At 45.5% G+C, this 16,335-nt stretch overlaps 1 protein-coding gene across 9 annotated transcripts in view; it reads left to right on the forward strand.

The window, feature by feature from the left end:
- The window catches only part of ANKS1A (ankyrin repeat and sterile alpha motif domain containing 1A), a 168,953-nt gene that overhangs the window by 76,429 nt on the left and 76,189 nt on the right, over window positions 1–16,335 (forward strand). For all 9 annotated transcript variants that reach the window (XM_005223297.5, XM_005223298.4, XM_005223300.5 and 6 more), the window contains 6 exons: window positions 4,995–5,291; window positions 6,143–6,218; window positions 6,493–6,594; window positions 6,688–6,789; window positions 8,119–8,315; window positions 11,744–11,836. In XM_005223297.5, the coding sequence (XP_005223354.1) occupies window positions 4,995–5,291; window positions 6,143–6,218; window positions 6,493–6,594; window positions 6,688–6,789; window positions 8,119–8,315; window positions 11,744–11,836 (867 nt within the window). The remainder of the gene's footprint in view (window positions 1–4,994; window positions 5,292–6,142; window positions 6,219–6,492; window positions 6,595–6,687; window positions 6,790–8,118; window positions 8,316–11,743; window positions 11,837–16,335) is intronic.

The following is a 16,335-nucleotide window of genomic DNA, read 5'->3' on the forward strand; positions in this document are numbered from 1 at the left end:
GCCCTGAATATTTTTGACCCATGGTTGGTTGACTCCTACGATGAAGAACTCGTGGATGGGAGGGCCAACTGTGTTACCCTTTGCCTCTGCCCCACCCACCAACCCCTCAAAGGCCAAATGATGTAAACTCCATTAAAGGATAAAGCTGTTTGGGTTGTGCTAGAATGCAGACTCTTCTCGGGCTGATAAGATTCTAACCTCCCTAGGTTTTATTCCTGACTCAGTGGGTTTTTATTGACCTGGTGTGTCTAAGAATTGTTTTTGCTAAAGTACATTTGTATGCTGAGTCCTGTCAGGCACCGGTAGACACAAGAAGTTGTAGATGCCCTTCCTGGGAGCAGAGGGAGTTTTCATGAGCTTTTATTTTCCTCTTCACTCTACAGAGCCTTTCCTGTTTTGGCAAGTCCACATAAACCAGTCCAAATGTATGTCATCCTTAGCGAAGGTGAAACTATTAAAATTGTTTACTTACTCCCTTTTAAGACAATTTTGACTTAGTCTAAATAGCATAAGATGAGCAGTAGTCAAATTAATTTTATGGAAGATCTGTTTTTTTCCAGACACTTAAAAGTAATCCACAGTTTTAGAGCTGGAAGAGATCTGGACGTTCTCTAGACCAATTGTCTCCAGCAGTTCATCAGTTTGTCTGGGTGCATCAGAATCACCAGCAAGCTCTTATAACACTTTTTTATTTTGAAAAAATTTCTAGTGTACAAAAAGTCACAAGAATAATGCAGTGAGCTGCGTTACACTCTTCTGCTAGATTCACCAGTTGTTGACACTCTGTGGCATTGTGCGTGCTTACACCGTCTTTCATCTCGTGTGCACACTCTTGTGCTCTCATGTGTATGTGTGTGTACATATATATATATATATATATATGTAATATATGTGATTGTTGTAGTTGATGATGAATTATTTGAGATTCCCTGGATTGGGAAGATCTCCTGGAGAAGGAAGTGGCAACCCGCTCCAGTATTCTTGCCTGGAAAATCCCATGGATGGAGGAGCCTGGTAGGCTACAATCTGTGGGGTCACAAAGAGTCGGACACGACTGAGCGACTTCACTTCCAGCTTCCATTTGAGATTAAGTCATAAATTTCATGACCCTTTAATCCCAAATTCTTCAGCATATATCTCCTCTAAGAATAAGGACAAGTGTTCTTGCCTGGAGAATCCCAGGGATGGGGGAGCCTGGTGGGCTGCTGTCTATGGGGTCGCACAGAGTCGGACACGACTGAAGTGATTTAGCAGCAGCAGCACTTGGTATAACCAGAATACAAATATCAAATTCAGAAAATTCAGCATTGATACAATACCATTATCTAATATGAAATCAATGCTTAGATTTCACCAAGTGTCTCAATAATGTCCTTTAGAGCGATTTCTTTTTCTGGTCCAAGATACAGTCCAGGATCATACATAATCTGGAACAGTTATCCTCAGCCTTTCTAGTCCTTCATGACATTGACATTTTTGAAGAGCATAGGCCAGTAGTTTTGTAGACTGTCCCTCACTTGGCGTTTGGCTGTAGTTCCTTGTGCTTGGGTTCAGGGTGTACATTCTTGGCAGTAACACCACAAGACTGGTGTTCTGTCCTTCCTTTTCAGTGCATCACATCACAGGGCACATGATGGCAGTTTGTTTTGTTCTTGATCGTGATGAATGATTGCCTGGTTAATTTGGTGTCTGCTAGGTTGGTAACCTATTTAATAATAGTTTTCCTGGGCTTCACCCTCAAGGTGCTACCTTGTCAGTCCTGGGGTGGGGCTCAGTATTAGTTCCCTTTAAGCTTTCATGTAATTCTAAAACAAAGCTTATTTAAGAACCACTGATCTAGGCTGACTTTCCACCAGAGCAGGATTTCTCTTTTCTCATCTAAAAAGTGGGCCTTATTTGTTTCTCTTCATAGTAAACAGAATCACTCTTGGCAGCCCCCTTTTGGATTCCATTGATTTGGGGTTTTTGTGCTTGTTGATGTATGTTTTCCTAAACCTTCCATCTGCTGGACAGAGTAGTGCCTTAGGAGCTTTGCAGAATAAGTCTGACTCCTCTTCCACATGGTCCACATGGTGGACTTTGTCCTCATACTTTCCCCCTGTCTTCTAAACCTCTGTAGACTCACTTCATCCTTTTGTTACAACGTGGCTATGTTTCCAGGGCCTGTACCATCGTGAGACCTGGGAGCTGTAGCCCCAGTGTCTCTAACTTAGATCTGTCATCAGTGGACAAGAGTGCGGTTGGACTGTGATCCAAGCACTGAGAGGTGATGGTTTTGAATAGTTCCCAGAGAGAAAAGGCCATGGAAATGTTTCTAGATGGTTTTCTGCTGGTTGTATTGTGTGTGTGTGTGTGTGTGTGTGTGTGTGTGTATAAAACACATAAGTAATGGATTTATGCATTGAGTGGGGTCTCTAAGTGTAAACGGTACTGGGATTTTTTAAAGTAATGACCTAGCAAAAAAAATGAAAGTGGACCTCAAGATAAACAGGAATGGAGAGTTTGTGCCAAGTCTTTGAGGAGAATTTGGGTATTTCATCTCAGTCCCCTTGCTTAGTCCAGATTTCCTGGGGTGCCCCCCCAAGGTGTGGCTTGAAAGGTGTGAAAAAGAAAGATTCCAGGTGGTTGGGAGTCTGTACCCTCCTTGGAGTCCCCCCCGCCCCTTTTTGTGGTCCATGAATCCAAAACTTAGTGACTTCTTGCCCTGAAAATTGTCAGGCTCCAAGGGGAAGCGGTATGGCCTGTGTTCAATAGTCAAGATATGTGGTCACCACAGACATAAACTCAAGAGTACTGTTGTTACCAGACCATTTCTGGCAAGACTGAAACATAAACAAGATGCTTCCTACACTCAAAATAAACTGCAGAGTGGTGGTTAGGCCATTTTTAACGTAGACAGGCAAGACAGTTTGCCTGGTGGGGATCGAGACTGTACCTTTAGTGAGACAGCTGTGTGGTAGCTGCTTTAGTTCTGCAGAAACCCAGAGAAGGCATTTTTCCCCCTCTGCTAGATAGTTCACAGTTTTATGGTTCTTCAGGCCCTAATGACATGCTTTTTACATATTATTCTGGTTGTTGAGAGACAACTTGGATATAAAAGAGACAGCAGTGTCTATTTAGAGTAAATGAGTTTTTCTGGACTGGAGTTTTAATAAAAATAAGCTGAGTTTCTTGGCCCTTGCTGTCATGCTAATCTTGAGATATAAAATGCAGAGAGTCTTCTTAAACTTCCTGGGGTTGCAGCTCTGCCCCAGGATCCCTGTACAGGAAGCTCCTGTGAGTTTTCATTGCTGTAGTGGTCCTTGCTTCTTCTTAGCAAGTGAAGTGACAGCTCTAAGTTTTATTCATGCCATAGCCTAATAGGAAATAGGCGCCTGGGTGGCCTGAATGGTGTGTTTGACACAGGAGCCCCAAGGATTTACCTCTGGCCCAGCATTTCTCCTGCTCTCTAGACTTCCGGGTTGACATGGAATTGGCCCCTTGGACGCAATTGTATCACCGGAGACCATTGCTAACTGGCTGTGTTCTGTGGCCAGGGAAGTCTTGTTTGTACCTTCTCAGCAGCCGCTCTCCTAGAGCTGTGTTGGAGCTCAGTGCTGCTCCCTGTGTTTATCTGTGTGCATTTATCTTTGCATGTGGCTCCTGCTACCACCCTTTCTGTCCTTGTTTCATTTTTAAAAAATTCTTTGCTGTCATTCTGGCCTTTGGGGGCCCTGCTCCTAGTAGCTCTGGATCTTTCTGATACACTTGGAGTAGCTGGAAAAAATGATGCAGTCAAATGCCAGATCAAAAACAGATGGATTTGCATGCATGTTTGGGTAACTCCTAGTTTATTACTTTGAATATATTAATAGATTTAAATCTTTTGTGGAAACATTTAATTTTTACCTTTTGACCACTGAAAGGTGCATAATATTGATCTGAAGGACACACACCCCTGGAAGCTTTGTTTCCCCCAAATGGCAGAAGTCTCCTGGATAAATTCAGGAATCTCAAAATCCTGTGAGAGAATTATCATTTTTGTTCATGCCTCTAAAAAAGGAGAGGTCATGGAAATTTCTCTCTGTCTACTCTAGTTATACATTGTCAATAGTAGTAAAAGAAAGAGCAATGATTAACATTTTGCTTCTGGTGATTGATAAAGCACAAACTTGTCCTGTTTTATCTCAGGTTCTGCCTTTAGTCTGAAACAAAATTGGCATGTGGCTGTGAATTTGAATTAATGGCAGTGTTCCAATCTTGAATATTTTGCACCTCTCACACAAAATATTCCAGTGTCTGATTGTATCTTTCTTACCTAAGAAATCCTTCCCTGCACAGCTGCAGATCCTGCATGCAGTGGTTGGGGCAGAATTCCGGAGCAGGCTCAGGGCAGCCTTTGGGTCCTATATTTCTCTGAGACTGCGCTCAGGCACCTCCATCCCTTGGCAGTGGCTGTTGGCTGATATGTTGAAAGTGATTTGGGTGCTCTGCTCTGCTACTTTCATTGTTGGCCGATTGATTTGCATGTAAGAAGCTACGCAGATGACAAGCTCATTCCAAAAAGCTTGTGTGCGAGGCAATGGATGGTCAGTAGATCCAAAATCAGGACCACGGGTTGGCGCAATAGAAATTGTAAAACCAGTCGAAGTTTAAAATGAGTCAATGGCAGTGATATCACGGGCGTTCATCTGTGCCAGGGCTGCTCCCCACTGCGTGCCGTGTTCCCAAGGTGGCTCTCTGTGCCGTCTGGAGACATGTTCACATGGCATAGAGGAGACTGCCAAGGCTAAGGAGCCGACTGCTCCCCTCTGGCGGTAACTGAGGCTGATCAGAGCAGTTGGCCTTGCTGGCAGCAGAGTCTGTCTGGATTCTGACGTAGTTCTACTAGTCCCCGAGTATTGCTGCTGTTTTTCTCATTTAAATTTCAGTGGTTTTGCATGTGATTATCCCAGTGTGTGCCCGTCTGCCTGCTGGCCACCTTTCTGATGGTCATCTGCCTGTTAACTCTTTAGAACAATGACAACGAGACGGCCCTGCACTGCGCAGCGCAGTACGGCCACACCGAGGTGGTGAAGGTCCTCTTAGAGGAGCTGACTGACCCCACCATGCGCAACAACAAGTTCGAGACGCCTCTGGACCTGGCCGCACTCTACGGGAGGCTGGAGGTGGTGAAGATGCTCCTCAACGCCCACCCTAACCTCCTGAGCTGCAACACTAAGAAGCACACCCCTCTGCACCTGGCAGCGAGGAATGGCCACAAAGCCGTGGTGCAGGTCCTCCTGGACGCCGGCATGGATAGCAGCTACCAGGTAGCACGGCGGGTGGCCCTCCCAGGCCCGGGGACCTAGTCCTGTTGGAGAAGGCACGAGCTCCGTGCTGCTGGGCTGTGTTCCTGTTTAGCACGGTTCACATCACCTTGTCAGATGCTTCCAGCTGCTGACTCATTGTAACACGAAACTTTAGAGACAAACTCCTCCAGTGAGTCTGTTATTTTTCGTTTCTTTTCAGGGGTAATGCTACTGCTGAGTCACTTCAGTCGTGTCCGACTCTGTGCGACCCCATAGACGGCAGCCCACCAGGCTCCCCCGTCCCTAATACATGGCGTTATACCCTGAAAAGATGTGCTTACGGACGCCCTCTTGAAATTAGAAAGCTTTCATTATCTTCCTCTACCTGTGCTCCCGCTGCCACCATTCGCACCTCCACAGTCCCATCATCTTGGTGTTGCCGGCAGGACACAGCCTCCCCTTTGCTGGTAGCTTTCTCCCTCAGGATGGCCATACCTTAGGCTTGGCTGCCACCAGAACACAATGGAAGTTACCGCGCTTCCACCCCCTTGTCCTTTTCTTCTCATCATTCGTTCCTCCCAGGAAGGTGGGGTTTTGGGGAGTGTCACTGGTGGGTGGCTCCGAGGGTGACTCTGCAGTTATTCGTGTGTGGCCTCCTGGTGGCGCATCAAACACCCTCTACCAAGTGTGGGCCACGATTGTGGTTTTGGAATCCAGACCCGAAAAGTGGGAAAGATAATGACAGAGAACTTCGTGTGGTTTATTTTATTTTCCGTCCCTTCTCGTCTGTGTCCCGTTTGTCATGTGAAGCCATGCCAAACCTGAGTCACTGTCTGATGACATCCTGCTCTGCGCTCTCGTTTGCTTTCCAGACGGAGAAGGGCAGTGCTTTGCATGAGGCTGCTTTGTTTGGCAAGACCGATGTGGTGCAAATCCTGCTGGCTGCAGGTGAGAGGTCGGCAGTGCTCTTGTCTGTACAGCATGCCGGGGTGGAGATCGCTCCCCTCTAGGATCTCGAGGGGGATTTTTGCCGGCTGCCTTTGAACTCAATGTGTATATCTCCACTAGTTGATTGCAAATGTATGAATTGTTTTTGAATAGCTGGATAAAATGGCTTTGGATGAAAATGTTGGTTGTGCCTCTTGGGAGCATTAGGTGTCCTGGAGTTTGACCCTCGCTTGAAAATCCTCACTCCCCGGGTCCACCTGGTGTGCCTTTCTAGGAATTGATGTCAACATAAAGGATAACCGAGGATTGACCGCACTGGACACCGTCCGGGAGCTGCCATCTCAGAAGAGCCAGCAGATAGCGGCACTCATCGAAGGTATGGGTCCATCTTCGGCCAGAGGACCAGCTGGGTGAACCAAGACATTGGTATTTGGTACAGCTTTATTTTTGTTTCTGTTTTTCGATGTAGATCACATGACTGGAAAAAGAAGTGCAAAAGAGGTAGACAAAACCCTTACACCCCAGCCACCTCTCATCTCCAACCTGGACTCTATATCCCAGAAGTCTCAGGGTGAGTCAGCCCTTCTTTGCCTATAGAGGGGTCTCAGCTTGAAAAAGGTTGAATATTGAATGTTCTTTAGCAGAATGGAAAAACTTTGATCTTTGATTTAAATTATAATTTGGAGGATTGGGAGTACTTAATAAGTTCATATTCAAATTCATTTTTTCCCAGCTACTATATGAAGCTTTCTTGGGCAAAGCTTAGGCCATAACTGTGGGATATCTTCTTTCATACTTTATTGTCTACTTTTAGAGTTGGCTCCGTGAGAGCTGTCCTGGGATATGTGATGGATAGGATGATCTCAGGATGAACTCAAATCTCAGTGAAACCTTTTTTTTCCCCCAACATACACTGTAGTGCCTGGCCCACAGTAAATATATAATGAGTGTCATCTGGTTGGTAGCTATATATATGGCAGGTTTTAGTAATGTATCATTTGTCCAACAAATGCCGTCTGGGTGCTAGCATGGGCAGTCCAGTGTCTCAGTCATTAGCTAGGATCCACCTCTTCAGGTTGATTGAGCAACCCTTTTGGATCCTAGATCCGATGGATGAGAAAGACAGAACACAGGCTGACACCTCCCCCAGATGCGGATCACAGCCACATACTAAAAAAGGAAAGAGATTTTTCAGAGGACTGCAGAGATACAAGGGTCCAGGGCTCCCCAGCCTGTCTTTACTGTGGAGTCCCTGTTCCCCTCCCCAGTCACATTTCTTTTCTTGACCTCATAATCTGCTGGTAATGGGATTAGTAGTTCACTAAGCTCTTAGCTTTCAAGGATTTTACAGTTACAGTTTTGACTCTGCAAGTGACCCAGAGATCCCCAGTCTATAACCAGATCCCTGGTTACTTTGCAGACAGAGTCACACATTTGGATCCCAGGCACCCTGAGGTTTGTAGTTACCTAGCAAGTGAGTCTCAACAGCCACACAGCATCCCCATCTCAGAGAGACTTCACCATCCTCTGTTTTGCTTGAGCACATGTTCTTGTTACTGAAGTTTTTTCAGTTGTATTTTGCTATATTTTCTGGTTTACGTTCATGCTGTCATGATATTGAGGTATTTTGGAATTTATAACAGTCTTGGGAGATGTCCTTCATTGATGTCAAATGTTCCATCTTGAACTAGAGAAAATTTTGTTCAGTTCTCAGAGTATATAGTGCAGATGAAACTCTGTATTTAGTCTTGTCCATGGAGAGAGCCGTGATTTATTTTCCTGCTCTGGGTTAACACTGGTCAAGTTCAGGTGACCGGAGGGACTTTGGCTTGTTGCCGTGGTGGGAAGTCCGAGACTGTGTCCTCCTCTCACCGATTCTTGCCTTCCCACCCCTCTTTAGGTGACCTGGAGAAAGCAGTGACTGAACTGATCATCGATTTTAACACCAGCACAGAAGAGGAGGGTCCCTATGAGGCGCTGTACAATGCTGTCTCCTGCCAGTCCCTGGACAGCACGGCCAGTGGACGCTCGTCCGACCGGGACTCTGTGAGCAGGGAGGCTGAGGCGGCCGGAGGGAAAGCTGCTGGAGTGAGGCCTGTATGTGGCCGGGGTTCCGCTGTCACCTCTGCTCTGCTGGGGAACGGGGGACGGGAAGCGTGGCCCCCTGTGCCAGCTGCGTCTCGGAGGCCTAGGCTGCCTCCACCTGCTCTCCTGGGGGCTCCCCCTCTGCCTTTCTCCCTCTTGCTTAGTGTGGTCTAACTATGCAGGTCATGTTGAGGTATAATTTTAGTTTCTCAGTTTCAGTATAACCCGTTGGCATCTTTCTGTTACTCGGTTGTCCTTAGAGAAAATTGAAGCATTTTATTTGGGTTAGGCTCAGCACTGCTTCTGTGTTTGGTGTCTTTGCTATGTATTGTTGGTTTCTTTCCAGAGAGCAGGTCCATTGATGGAAGAGCTCACTAAGTAACTTCCTGTCTGCCCTGAGTACGTGTTGATCTTCCATTTGCCCTTGAAAAGTTACCCCCTGGATTTGGACAGAGTCTGTATTCAGCAGGGTTGTAGCAAGGCTTAAGCAGATGCGGATATGTTAGCATATACCTTCCCGTTTTTCCCGTAGTCATAACCCTTCAGGCTTTGAAATGGTGGAAGGAGGACAACTCTGAATTTTTCCCTCAAAAGGTCAACCTTCCCATCTGACTGGTTCTTTCTATAGTACTTGCTTCTTCTAGCCTTGAACACTGTTCTCCAGACTCCTTACCCCCACTGTCTCCTCTGGGGCTTTGCTGTGAGCCTAGCCCCGAGTCAGTGGTCCCATGGCCCTTCCTCCCTGCTCTGGCAGCGCCGCAGTTTGAGGCTTTGAGCACTGTGCTCCTCATAAACAGGTGCTGCTCTAACGGGATTCCAGTGATAGTCCCACCTCGGGGCATATTTTCAGGTGTATATTACATCTTCCTGTTGGAGAGGCTGGCCCTTCCCTTTGGTGGGAATATGGCTTATGACCATTTTAATGATCCTTTGGCTGCCTGGTGATCCTTGGACTTTTCATTAGTGCTCTGGGCATGGCCAGATGGTTTTGGTGTTCTCTTTTGTTAGACTTCTGGCCCTGCCCTGTCCCAGCATTTCCGTATGGATTTTGGAAAGGCCTGCTGACCTTGTGGCAGCACCCCTAGAGTGGGTGTTATCAGGGAGTGTGATGAACTCCGTCGGTGGTGAAAGCAAGCTTGTGTGCCAGGCACCACTCACAGAGCGCTTCTGCAGACAGAGCTAGTTTGTTTTTGTCTGTTTTCTCACTTCTTTCACTGTTAGGTACAAATAGGCCAGTCCAACCTGTGGAGGAAGACACTGCCATCTGTGGCGCTTACCAGTGATGCCCATTAGAGGGAGCTGGAGGCTTTGCAAGAAGAACACAGGGTTGCTGAAGTCAGCTTTGAATGACCAAGTTCCTGTGGGCTTAGCCACTGACTTACATGGGCTCTTTGTTCATCCCACTCTAGGAATCTAGCCTCCTGTGGTCCTGCTAAGTAGAAACTGATGCATCTTGGGATGCCTCTTTGCCAGTTTTACTTGAGGATGTTGTGGCTGTGCTGCCTTCCTGGCCCTTGTTAATTACCTGTGGCCAAGGGACTGTTCCCTATCTTGTAAACACAGCGAATAGTTATGTACGAGTCAGCTTTGTAGCCCTTGGCCGAAGTTTTCATGGTAGGAAAGAGAGACTCATGCTTTTCTTTCCTTCCAGGGTCCCTGGTGATCACCACTTCCATAGAAACCTTTCATACTGTTCTTTCTAGGCGTCTCTCGCCTTGAAAGGGCATCTAGGCTGAGTCATTTTTATTATGCTTCATTCTGGTTTCCCTCAGTTATTGTGTCCTTTGGTTGGATAACTAGTGAGATTATGGGCCTGCTCCATTTGCCGTTCGCCTCCTTACAAGGTGTCACTGGGACCAGGTTTGTCCCTGTGCTTCTGGAGCAAGGAGGGTGGGGAAAGTGGACTTAGTGGGAAATTCGACCTAAATAGCTTTACTTGGCTTGACCTCATTGGAGTTGTTGCACCCATCTGGTGGCAGGGACTATGGGAATGACCAGATTATCAAGATATAATACCAGCCAGTAAAGTGTGTTTAACAGAGGGATCACGGATGCCGAGTGCTAACGCACGCGGCGGCTCCTAAAATGGGAGAAGTGTCTTTGCTTACAGGTTTCTTGGAGGCTGTCACTTAATTCAACATTCACCTCCACCCAGATATTTAGAAATACTCTTGTTCTAGCAACACAGTGAGCTAACCTACAAGCCAAGGAAGGGGCCTGCAGGCCAGCTCCCTTCCCTGTAGGAACATGAGCTCTCAGGCATGAATAGGACTTTGGGATATGAAGACGCTGAGAGTCCAGCAGGGACAATGGCAGAACTCTCTTCGACTTTGTTTCGCCAAAGATCATTCTGTGTGTTCCTGAAACTGTCTACTGTGATCTTGATAATCCCTTCTTCAGTGAGTTTCTTGCTTAAGGGTAGAGACTGGTGAACTGAGGCCCACAAACAGCTGCCTGTTTTTGTGAATAAAGTTGTATTTGGAACATAACCACACCCGCTCATTTACATATCCTCTATGGCTGCTTAGATGTCCCCCTGGCAGAGCTGACCGAAAAGCCTAAAATATTTACTGTGTAGCCCTTTAAGAAAAAGCTGGCCAACCCCTGTGAGGGCAGATAACTGACAACTCTTCCTTTTTTGAAATGGGCTGAGATGAAATAGGATTTTCATATGCTAATGATACATAATAGTACTCACTGAAGAAAGTGACCAAGGATAAGAGACCAGTTCTGAGCTCTGCTAATAAATAAGAATAGCATTAAGTTTGGTGGCTCAGATGGTGAAGAATCTGCCTATAATGCAGGAGACCTGGGTTTGAACCTGGAGTAGGAAGATCCCCTGGAGAAAGGAATGGCGACCCTCTCCAGTGTTCTTGCCTGGAGAATTCCATGGACAGAGGAGCCTGGCGGGCTGCCGTCCACGTGGCTGCAGAAAGTCAGACACAACCGAACGACTGGCACTTTCACTTTGAGCAGGAATTGATGTTTTGTCCTAGATTCCTCTCATTATTTCCTTAATAACTCTGGTTTGTTAGAGCTCTTACAAGTTGGTTTTTTTGATTTACTGTTTCCTCTTCTCCGGTAGATTGGAAGTTGAGCCACCGGTTTTCCTACACTGGAGTTTGTGTATTGCTATCATGAAGGACATTTTCTGATGAGGCAGTTGTGTTTTTAGTGCTGATATTTCTCAGTGTGGCCAAGGATATGACAGACATGTTTGTAATCTCTGCTATAAAGATCAAAAAACAAAGCAACGGTATTTGAATTGTGTGTGTGTATAGAGTTTTCCATCTATTCAGATACTAAACCTTGAGTTTAGTCTGTCAGGGGAATTCTGTACATTATTCTTTTTTATTCCCAAAGGCAAAGATAAGAGTAAACCAAAAAAGTTAGGTTCTCGAAAGAAGAGATAGTAAAATACTTATTTTTCTTTTCTACAGAGGGAACGTCCTCCGCCTCCAGCAAAACCACCACCTGACGAAGAGGAGGAAGACCACATAGATAAGAAGTATTTTCCCTTGACAGCTTCTGAGGTAGAGAGTTGAGGATTTATTCCCATCACTGAAATATAATTTTTTGCTAAGTGCATCTGGTGTGTGCTTAAAGAAGACTTTGCTATCTCATTTTCTTTTCACCTCTTTGGATTAGTAAATTTCTGTTGTGTGTATCAGTAATCCAGAACAAGACCTTTCAAACTCACCCAAAAGTACTAAGCAAGGAATTTTACCAGGGCTGTCTAGCAGGCAGGCCAATTATTGATCTACCCTGCCACATGGAAAGCCAAACATCCACATTTTCTCCTGGCTCCATTAGGCTAAAGGGTCTCTCTTTTGGCTTTTGTAACTGTGTTGTCTTTTCATACAAAGTGTAGCATACCGCCCCCCGCCCCCACCCCCACCCAATCACTGTTCTCTACACTGGATCAGATTAGCAACCTTTAAAAAAAAAAAAATGATTTATTTGTGACTGCACTGGGTCTTCATTGCTGTGCACAGGCCTCCTGCAGCTGCAGCAAGCAGGGACTGCTCTGTAGTTGCAGTGGGCATGCTTCTCTTTATAGTGATTCTCTTGTTTCAGAGCATGGACTCTAGGCGCCTGGGCTTCAGTAGTAGTGGCTCATGGCTCTAGAGCACAGGCTTAGTTCCCCTGTGGCGTGTGGGATCGTCCCAGACCAGGGATTGAACCCATGTCCCATGCTTTGGCAGGCGGATTCTTTACCACTGAGCCACCAAGGAAGGCCCAGATTAGCAAGCTTTGCTTCTGAGTCAAAGGTCTTGTTTCCATTTTTTGCATTTTCCCTTTTCATTTCCCATGAAGAATCTTGCACCAGGGCAAACATGGAAAATGTCATGAAAATTCAACTAGAGGAGAAATAGGAGTCAGGGAAGAGGTAGGGGACATCAAAGGAGGCTATTTGAAAAGAATAGTTCACTTTTTAAACCAAGAAATGTTGTCATGGGCAAATAGTTCAATCTTCTAACTTAGGTATATGAAGAAAATCATATTTTCCTTAATCTTGCATCTTCCTAATGCTCCTTTAACACTTCCCACCATTCAGAGAATACATTTATTGTTTATTCAAAATATTTTATAATTTCAATAGTCTTTTGTAGCTCATTCAGTGCCCTATTATTCTTTAACTTAAAAATCAGCTAACACACATTAATCAATTAAATTTCATTACTTAGTCGCCAGAAGTCACAGTTAACTTTTTTTTTTTTTTTACTGCTGTGGACCATCCAGTGAGACAGGTTCTTTTATTTAATATAAACAGCTGCAGCCATAAGGATGACTTCAGTTTAACAATGTGTATAAATACAAGGAAATCCTTTTAAGAATGTAAAAGTCAGTGTTGAAGGTAGGGGCTGATTTCCATGCTAGGTACAAATTCTGTCCTTATTTTTTTCTATCCCTTAATTACAAAATACTTATTATTATGTCTTGATTAAGGTGTCTCTAGAATTACAGGCTCTAGGGTAATAATACATTGCCAGCAGATACACGTGCATGTAGTAAATCCCTACATGTTTTTATGTAGAGGTTCACTCTATTACTCCCTTTTTACAAGGAGAAGCCTAGCAATAACAGAGCATCTTCAGTCAGGGCTGGGTCTCTGTAAATGCCTCACGCCGCCTCTTTAACAAGGACTTGGAGTAAAATTGCTGAAGTCCAGGGGTAAGGGGAAGACTCATAAAGAAATACTGGATGACCAGCACTTTCTCTTCTCCCAGAACTCTCTAGGGCATACAGTTTGGCAGTAATACTGTATCAAGAAGTAGTAGGAGGAGAAATCTCCCTACAACTTTTCTGGATTGGAGACTGTCTGAGATACATATTCCAATAGCCTGGAATTCTGGATCAGTTGGACCACCATAGTCAACATTTGGAAGACCCTGAGAACCCTGGCTTTGCTTCCGAAGCAATGATTATACGTACATGAATACAGAGTTGATGTGGTCTGGGTCATTATCCTTTTAATGATCCAGACAGATTCTGTTCACTGTAGTTTGACTGGATAGATCTTCTCCAAAAGTGGACTTAAAAAAAAAATTTGGACTCTAGCCTTCACCATTTTCATTTCTTATACACTCAAAGCTTTAATACACCAAACCTCATATCGTAGGAGGCACACACTCTGCCCTCTTGTTTGTTTCCCATTCCTGAGGCGTCAGATCATCCACAGAAGCCTTTAAGAGAAACTGAGTGTGCCCGGGTCCAGGAAAGCTGATCAGCGCAATGGCCAGATCATGAAACTGCCTTTAAAAAAATCAAACATACACACACATATATTCAGCTATTCAGATGTTTTCACCACACCAAATGGGCTGCCAACTGCATCGGACTTACGAGTGTTTTCTCTCTGCTTAGATGTGCTGAATGTTCATGGGAAGCTGCAGCTGTTGTGATATCTCTTCCCAGAAAGCTGTCCACAGCCGGGTGGGCCATCCCATGGTCACAGTTAGGTGGCAACTGGTAGTTGCTTTTCTCTGCAGCTAAAATGTCACTCTCCATAGAGCAGAGAATACATTTTTGTTTTTTGTGGGGTTTTTTTGGTTGTTTTTGATTTATTGCAAGCCCTGGAAGAAAGGGGAAAAAAATATTAAAGAGTAATTTAGTAAAAAGCAGAATCCTTTCTGTTGAAAATCAGTTACTGCCTTATTCTCTGTGACACAAGCCTTCTTGAGTGGGAACTGGAAAGACTTGCAGAAAAGCAGTTTATTGCTTTTTCATGAGATTTTAATCCATAGCTGGCCGAGGCCAGGACCAAGAGGAGAAGATCACCCTACAATTGTGTGGGTCTGAGCAGGGGACCCTCATGAGACATCTGAAGTGGGGAGAGGGTTCCGAGTTGAGTGGAGAAACCATACTTCCCAGAAAAAAATAGAGGCCAACTCAGTCTAGAATCTGGAGGAGAGGTGAATTTTTTGGCCCTGGTTCTGCTGGAAGCTTTCTGTGTAACCTTGAGCAAGTCCTGGGACCTCTCTGGGAACTGGGTTTTGTCATTCACTGAAGGAATGAGCTGGAACCAGGTGCTCCCTAGCTGTGGCTGCAATGGTTTGGGCCCCTCCAGCTCTGTCATTGCTGGTTCTCTGCTTCCGGTTGTCTTGCACAGGAGCCAGGCAGGGAGTGAATGCAGGTCCAGTGGCCTGATTTTCCAGATGGAAGTCATCAGCCCTGTCCTGCTTGGGAAGAAAGGATATTATAGGCTGGGCACCCAGGCTGTCAAGTACCTCGCAGAGAAGACTGCCTGGGGCTATGTGAGAGCTCTGACTGCATGCAGAACACTCACAGAATCAGATTTCCAGGGCTCTGCCTAAGTGATGGCCCTGGGTGTGTAAAGTTGCAGAACACACATTCCTGTCTGTGAAGCCTGTGGTGTTAAGTTGATGCTGTCTGAACTGCTTCATGGCCCCTCTTTGTTCCCTTAATTGTGTTCCTATGACGAGGCGAAAGGAATAAAGTAATACAGGCAAATGGCTCCCTGTGAGGAAATAGTTTTTAGCTGTCAGGTGGCCCTCAGTAAGTGGAGGTGCCTGCTGCGCTCAGCAGGATTTTGGAGAGACTGTCACTGTCTTTGGAGTGGCAGACTTGTTAGCAGACAGGAGCTACAGTCTCTCGTTGGATCTGAGGCTGCTAGAATCTGTTATCTGATTAGGCTGTAACGCTGTGAGCTGTGCCTCCAAGAAGCCAAATCCTGATGAATCACAAACCTGACTTGTTTCCAGTGAGCCGTGGGACATGTCAATAAAAGAGGAGGTTTCTAGGTGCACCAGAAAGCCTGACGTGTAGGGTCCCCTTGTTTGTGAGATGGACTCGTGAATCCCTCTCACCCTGTCTTTCGTAATATATCCCTTGTTCCAGCCAAACTCCTCAATCAGAGATTTTGTGCTTTGGTTTGCTTTCATAATAGCCAGTATTATATTTAATTTGCCTGTGAAACACATTGGATTCTTAGCACCGATGAGCCAGAATTGTCCTCTGTAGCAAGTATCTCCATTCTCTCTCTCAGTGTGCCTGTAGCATGAACCGTCGTGTTTCTGGCTTGTGTTGAGACACTTGGCTTCTCCGGTACCGTGACTGGCTGTGGCTACAGGCCTCCAGCTGACTCAAGCCAATTGGCAGATGTTGGGGCCAGCTCCGGCCAGTCATTTCATCAGAGACACTTGGCTGCCTGGATTAGGGGTTTCTCAGGAGACAGAGCTGCTTTTTCTCCACTGAAATTCATCCTTGCCTCTCTTCAGAACAGAGATTGGTAGAATTGATTTAAGATTGTGTTCTCCTAAGTGTGGTAGGAAGCCAGCTTTGGGAAAATCCTCATCTGTAACCCTGGGGCCTATGAAGAAGGGCTCACAGAAATAGAGGATTTGCAGAAAGCTTTGTTCCTAGTAAGTGTATGTCAGTCAGGGTTAGTTAGACATCATTCTGATCCCCTCTTAAGACGAGGGGAGGGATTCCAGCCTTTGGGGTACTGTGTGAATGTATGAAATATTAGAAAAGAAACATGGAGAGAGAAGGTCTTATGATGCCTGGT

This window comes from Bos taurus, chromosome 23 (assembly GCF_002263795.3).
Source record: "Bos taurus isolate L1 Dominette 01449 registration number 42190680 breed Hereford chromosome 23, ARS-UCD2.0, whole genome shotgun sequence".
NCBI classification, from domain to species: Eukaryota; Metazoa; Chordata; class Mammalia; order Artiodactyla; family Bovidae; genus Bos; species Bos taurus.